This window comes from Triturus cristatus, chromosome 7 (genome assembly GCF_964204655.1).
Source record: "Triturus cristatus chromosome 7, aTriCri1.1, whole genome shotgun sequence".
NCBI classification, from domain to species: Eukaryota; Metazoa; Chordata; class Amphibia; order Caudata; family Salamandridae; genus Triturus; species Triturus cristatus.
This window is the reverse complement of record NC_140590.1, coordinates 1,833,604,312-1,833,612,131: the sequence shown is the minus strand read 5'-3', so window position 1 is coordinate 1,833,612,131 and position 7,820 is coordinate 1,833,604,312. Positions and strand designations below refer to the sequence as shown.

The window sequence follows — 7,820 nt, the reverse complement described above, 5'->3', positions numbered from 1 at the left end:
ATTCATCTGATAGGTATTCTTATCAGAGTGTCAGACAAGAGGTTTCAAAATGCAATACACATGAGTGGGAACACAGGTTTAGGCATAACACTGTGATTATTAAAAGATGTGTGCAATACATTTTCCTTATGTGCACATTTAAATTGACTCCATACAGAAGCAATGCAGTAAGAGTGGGAGAGGTCATGGATGCTGGAAGGATGGAAGAGCACAAGACGTGCAGAGGAAAAACATTACAATAAAAAATAATGGAAAAAAAAACCTGACATTATTTGCCTCAATCTTTGCATCTAGCGTGCATGCAAGGGTTCTGGAAACAGCATCTTCCATGGATCTCATGCACGTGCACAGGCGGTTTACTATGTGGTACATTACATACAGGCAAGTCAGAAGTATTTATCAATCACTCATACATGTGTAAAGTATGAATTTGAGATTTTAATTTTGAATTTGTATAGTCCTCTATGCCCTAATACGTCAGGGAGCTGCTATCAGAAAAAAAGCCACCAGAAGAGCAATAATGGGAGGGAGCGCAGCCAAGTTTTCAGCATCTTTCGGCAAGCCATATGGGCAGTAAGACTAGCAATTTGGATAGCGAGAGCATTCCGCAGCATGGTATGGCAGCCGCAACAGAAAAGTTGCGGCCACCCCATCTCACGTTTCGAGCTCTTGCAACAATCACCTTTTTCAGGGAAGAGGATCTCAGCTGCCTTTTAGGAGAGCACCATGGACAAGCTAGGCTCAAGGCAAGAGATCCCTGCTGCAGAGCCCGATGGACCATATATAGAACTTTAAATATCACCCGCTTCCTCAGCAGCAGCCAGCGAAGAGAGCACCCGCCCTTCCTCACTGACTGATGCTTGGGAATGCTCAGTATTAAACGGGCAGCAGCGTTTTGAATCATTTGAAGGTTATTAAATGAGGTTTTATTCATATTCAAGTAAACTGCATTACAGTAGTCGAGTCTAGAGGTACTTAGTGCAATGACTACTGCTCCGCAAGAATAAAAACAAAGATTGTTTTCACAAATTGAATAATGAGTTCATTTTCTGCGTGTTTTCCTTCATCCAGGTCCCATTGTTCACACTGCAGAGTTTAAAAGTTTCTGCCACTGAAATCATATTGTCAGATAGAGAGACAGTAATCTGAGTATCGTCAGCGTACGACAACACTTGGAAGCCAAATTACCTCACCAGAGTGGCCAATGGTGCGACATACAAATTAAACAAAGTCGGGCTAATCAAGGTTCCCTGTGGGAACCCGCGCAGGAGGCTGAAGGTCTCAGCAGTAAAATCCCCACAACTGGCCGTCTGAGTCCTATTAGTAAGAAACTAACTCAGTACATCCAGTGTGGTGTCCCTCATTCCTGCCGGCCACAAACGCTGTACCAGCCACGAGGGGGACACCGTATTAAATGCTGCCGACAGATCACGCATGTCCAGGACGGCTGTACCACCCCAGTCCTCCTGACAACAAATGTGTAGTAACCTGTGTTGTATGCATCTTGTTACTTACTCCCTAGCTGCTCAGTCAGTGTGAATGAGATGCATGGAATGTTGGTGTGAGAGCCTTGAATGGAATGTTTGGGTGCCTAGATGCTCGAGTGTGTCAGTTGGAGTATGGGCTGAGCAACAGGCAGACTGCTCCTGGTGGGGCTGTATCACTGTATTTCTACTACTTATCTACATGTAACTGGTCTCAATAAATCCACTTCAAACTACATCCTGTTTACGGACTTCATCACTACAGAATGTTGTCTGCGGCAGCAACTAGGGCAGATTCCGTGCTTTGTTCTCTACAGAAACCATCCTGTGAAGGGTCCAACAGATTCTGTGTGGAAATAAACTCAGCCAAAGTCTGATTATTGTATCCTTCAAAGATGTTTGTCAGGTCAGGCAGAAGCAAAATAGGGCGCTGATTTTTTAAATCATCAGGTACCCCATTCAGCTAATTTTTTATAGATATAACAATGGCTTCTTTCAAAATGTGAGGATAAACTCCTGTACGAATTATCTGATGCTAGACTGCCTATGGCAACGCATAGGCATTTGTTTTGCATATTAGAATATAGTGTGTCAACTAGCCGTTTGCATATTATACCACTATGCCCAATTAACTGCATATTATAATATAGTGTGCTGTTTACCGTTGGCATATTATAATTTTGCATATTATAATATAGCAGCCAATGAAGAGTTTGCATATTATAATGCAGTGCGGCAATCAACCCTTTACATATTATAATCAGAAGCACCAAATACCTGACTGCATATTATAACACTGCGTGCCAATTAAACGAGTGCATATTATGATATAGCGGCGGCGCACCAATTACTCGTTTGCATGTTATACTATAGGGTGCCAATCAGCCAATTCCCCAACAAATTTGCTTAGAGTAGGGGACAAAGGAGGAAGGGATTTGTTAACAAAAGGTAAACTTGAAAGATCTGTTTAATAAAAATCTTTTCAAGAACATGAAAAGTGCCCCAGTAGGATAGGGTTGAGCATGTAATAGTAAGGGCATATATATGCGGGTGATATACAAATGTACAACGTGTAATATGGCTTTTATTGACCTTGAGAAGTCTTGAGTGAGTCAAGGCCGCCCCATCCCAAGAAAGAGACAGTTATACTCTTTACATCTGCATAAGAGGTTCATACCACTCATATGTAGTTCAAATGTATTTAACCTAAACCAAGATGCATGGGTTTATGTTTGTGAGGTCAAGTAAGCTCACATTGAAGAGTCTTAGGGACCACAAGCAGGGTTTTTCTCTCTGAATTCCGCCTTGAAGTACATTGCGCCTGCCTCATTCCAGGTTCTCTGTACAGTGAGAATGGGAGGGAATGCGGCCCTTGCAGTGTAGCAGCGAATCTCTGAAAATGTATTTTTCAGTACAATTGTCTGAATCAACCTCCTATTAGTCCATGTTTCTTTTCATTGCCGTGGCATATAAGTTGATATTGTATTTATGGCATATACGTTGATATTGTATTTATGGCATATACGTTGATATTGTATTTATTGCATATACATTGATATTGTATTTATGGCATACACAGTGATATTACATTTATGGGATATACCTTTATGTTGTATTTATTGCATATACATTGATATTGTATTTATTGCATATACGTTGATATTGTATTTATTGTATATACATTGATATTGCATTTATTGTATATACATTGATATTGCATTTATTGCATATACGTTGATATTGTATTTATTGTGTATACATTGATATTGTATTTATGGCATAGACATTGATATTGTATTTATGGCATATACAGTGATATTGTATCCATTGCATATACATTGATATTGTATTTATTGCATATATATTGATACTGTATTTATGATATATACGTTAATTTTGTATTTAAGGCATATACGGCGATATTGTATTCATGGCATATACATTAATATTGTATTTATTGCATATACATAGATACTGTATTTATGGTATATACGTTAATATTGTATTTATGGCATATACGTTGATATTGTATTTATGGCATATACGTTGATATTGTAACCCACGTGTTTGGATTCACGTTCCTGCTTCCTTGGGCATGATGTTCCCTTGCAGCACAGACAGTTTGTTGAATATGTACTGAGACATATTGCTGCATGCATATTTCACTGATGAAACCCTATAATTCTACAAAGAGGGACACTCATGTTGTATTCAATTAAAATGCGCGGAAAGAATGATCCCACGTGGACGAGATCCCAGGAAACAATGCACTGGGACAGGTCAGCTTGGAGTACTGTAACCTCCACCAGTGCAAGGGCAGCAGTGCTGGGGGAGGATGAAAGAACTCAAGGGCTGCTAAATCCAAGGTACGCACCTCTTGAGTGTTGGAGCCGGCTGGAAGAACTGCAGTCACATCACACCATGTTAGAGGAAGAAAACTGGAACTTGAAGCCTGTCACTTCGCATAATTACATATAAGCGGGTACAGCACACAAACAAACATAAATTCTGTGCAAAGACTCCTTTACTCCTTCTTACTGTTGAGGGGTGGTGCACGCCATACGGTGCAGATGTTGTGTGACTTGCAACTCTTCAGCTGACCCGGAGTCCGACCTATTAAAATCCTGTATCAAATGAGTGATGGTTTAGTTGTTCTTTGAAACCAGAAACTAATCATTAAAGTTGGTGTTATAAATTACTATGATTTGGGAAAAATTTGCACTGATTCTGGCCAAATTCGCTCTAATTCTTTAGCATCTTTGTTTGCGCCAACTAAACACCAGATCACGATGGGACATTCTGGTGCAGAGCTGGGCGCCAGGTTTATCAATCAATCAATCAATCAGTGTATTTGTAGAGCGCACTACTCACCCGTGAGGGTCTCAAGGCGCTAAAGGGGGGGGGGGAGTGCTGCTACTGCTCGAACAGCCAGGTCTTGAGAAGGTTTATGCTCCGGCAGAGCACAAAGTGCATTCGTTTTACCTGATATTTCTTTAAAATAATGCTTTGTTTTCAGCTCAGAACATACAAAGGCAAAGCCTGCCCTCTGTCTCTAAGCAGTACTATCTGAAAATAAAACACCAGCCCAAAGAAAAATCCATTTAAAGAAGTTTGCTTTGTCGTCTTAAGAAAGAGGCCTTGTGCTATGCCAGAAAAGCCCACAATATATTTTGTAACTCGTGTTTGATGCAAATGATAGTTCAAGACAAGTAGAAAATTGTACAGAACACCTGCAAAATTACCTGACACTAATGACATTTACATACTCTGGTCCAGGTTAGATCATTATGTGTTTTGATTCCTGTTACAAATGAACTAATTGCTCAACTTTGCATATGTGTAGGGCAGAAAGAGTTTAAGCATACACCTCTTGAAGGTACCCTGTCCTAATACAAATCAACATTAGTTTGAAAGAAAAAACATGGCAGCAATTCTTTACATCACAGTGTGTGTGTGGTGTGTGCGCGTGTGTGTGCGTGTGTGTGACGTGGCGCTTTTTGCGGTTTTGATCTGTGGTGCACCACCACAACTAATCACATCTTATTACTGTTAGAAGTTCATCACAGCAGCAGTTGTACACAAATGAATATGTGGATCCATGACGTTTGAAAGTAGTCCTCAATGACCACATAGAGATTTCAATACAAGCGTAATTCAAAAATCACAATTTGCAAATGTTTTTAAAAAAAACATTTCTCAAACTCAGGATACCAGACATGCAAGGCATTCTAACAAAGTATTAAGAAGTAACACATAGTGTGATTACCCACTCCATCTCTCCAATCCTGAACTTTTCACCTGCAAATCATTGTTTTAGGGTGAGTTAATCTAATTAGTTCAATACAATTAAAAAAGGGTTCCAGCACACAGGGTTCATTAAGCTACCACATAAAAGTCCAGGACAAGAGACATTGTACATAAAGGCCTAGAGGGAGGTGGTCATCCTATAACACAATGCAGTTACAAGAGGTAAAATGAGCTTAAAGAATTAAATAGAATTTTTTTACAGCAGATTAAGTGAGTTGATTTGACATAAACAACAACATTTTAGATTACATACTTACATTTGAAATAGTGCATAATATGATGCACTTACTATATTGAACTGTACCCTACAATTTAATTACATGGCATTAAACTCTGAATGTATCTTTTACCATGTAAGTCACAATCAGGTAAGAGTGTACCAGCGTGCTGATAAAGGAGACTGTTATTATAATGTTTATATTCTGTAAATGATATCAAGCAGAAACAGATAGATATAACACAACATGGAAAGGATAGATCAAATAATATGTATTTTTAAGAAAGTGCAGTTGTTAATAAAACACAAAAACAGTGCCGAAACGTGTCGTCCTATCATGTGGGAGTGCACCTGTAGATTGTCAGTTCCACCATCTCTTAACTGAAATGCTTGTCATTCACCTAAACGCAAAAACAGATATCATTAATTAATATGTGCTGCAATGTATTTAATATAGTACAGCCCTAGTTTCAAATGGAAATAAAACACCTTGACCTGGATTGAAATATCACATTGACATAAAATACAAGTTTATAATTTCAATACTAGAGAGATTAAATAATTTGTCAAGTGTTACAGAACAGATATTGGTCAATTACTAAAGGAGGACACCGATAAGATTGCAAGTCTCCAAATTCTGTAGTCAGAAACTTAATAACTGAGTGATGTTCTCCACTTTATGCACGATAATGCTCAGTGCATATTTGCAATGTCATTGACATTGTACTTAGCAAACATTAAATGTAAGTTCTATTTTAATAAAGTACACTTCAGTTTCAGTAATTCATTTGTAGATAGACTGAGGATTAGGTGGCTGAATATTTGGCACTTGCCGCATGCTAATTGGTAAGACATTAATCGGTGCATGCTTGTTGGTATGTGCTGCTCAGTCGTGATCTCTTGGATTTGCAGCCTCTTTCCAGAGTGTACTAATTCTAAATAACAGACGAAGCGCCAGTCTTGCTTTCTAATGTAGACAAATCAAGACCTGTTGTATGGAGACAACTCCTGTGTTTATGAAAACGTTGACTACTGGAAAGTTGACTGTCCCATAGAAGGCAATATAGTAGCAACTGTCTATGACCATTGGTGTAGGCCTCCTGCTGTCAACATTGCAATGCCCTATTCCACAGCCTCCGAGTCTCTCTCCCGGCGTCTCCTAAGGTTATGTGGATCATGGTGGGAAAACAGAGTGTGATGGAGGCTGTGAGCAATGGTACCCCAATGTTCATGGTTTCACTAGAGCAGTGGAAGGAGGGAGGGGGAATTCTCCTCAGTTCCTGTGTTGGCCTCACTTCTACCAAGAAAAGGAAAGCAGTTAGTTTGGCAGAGTCTAAGGAGAACCATTGACTGACTGCTGTCCACCTTCAAAGCGCCTGAGGTCATGTTTGTCATTTACTGTTGTGGCCGCGGATGCAACAGCAACTGTTTGACATACACAGCAGGAACAGCTCAATAGGTTTGGTGAGGTGGAGAGTTTGAACCCTCTCCGTCTTCCAGGAGGCTGTATTCAGATGTCTGTTTCAAATGGAGAGGACACATTGGTCTGCTGCTGTGTTTTCTGACTATGCTGCTAGAGTCGGTGCTTTGCAGGCACAAATACAACATATTTTCGGAGTGCACTTACCTAAGTCAACTATCACTTGGACAAGAATAAATGAGATGGCAGCTCAGCTCATTAGACTGTATCAGGATGAATAAATATTTGTATTACCCAGCTAATAACTGTACCAGTATATACTGATGGATGGTTTTGATGAGTAAGTCAGAATTACTTTTAAACTTTTTTCTTTGTCCTGACAACTAGTCAATATACAATAGTATATAGTCAACATTGAATACCATACAGACAAATAAAAAAAAACAATAGGACTGATGCTATGGACTCAAAACATGGTTGACATATTATCAGTCATAGATCGCACAGAAAACTACATAAACAAATATATAAAAGCACAAGACAGTTCAACAACATATATCATTACATACCTGAATAAGTGCCATATAATCAACATAAACCAAACATTTAACATTTACAATACTCATAGAAGAAAAACTTCATTTGGTATCCGAAGTGACTTAGCATATATATTAACACATATAGCCTTATTATTGAGCACCGATATGTGGAGTGCTAGTATGTAATGTCTGATCTGTAAAATGACGTTTTGACCCCTATTCAAAGAGTGTAAGTGATAAACATCTCCACATGTCTTCTTCAGGACTTTAAATATATTTAAAGGAAGCCTGCATAGTAAAAACAAGGTATCAATATAGAGTATGAAAATATCTAGTCTTAACAAGGTAAAGCA

General features: G+C 39.0%; 1 gene segment (V, D, J or C); it reads right to left on the bottom strand.

Annotated features, from left to right (window-relative positions):
- Positions 1 to 3,006: 3,006 nt before the first annotated feature.
- The window catches only part of LOC146813330 (T cell receptor beta constant 2-like), a 934,578-nt gene continuing 929,764 nt past the window's right edge, over positions 3,007 to 7,820 (bottom strand). Inside the window, 1 exon segment of the C gene segment in view lies at positions 3,007 to 5,909. Coding sequence covers positions 5,886 to 5,909 — 24 coding nt within the window.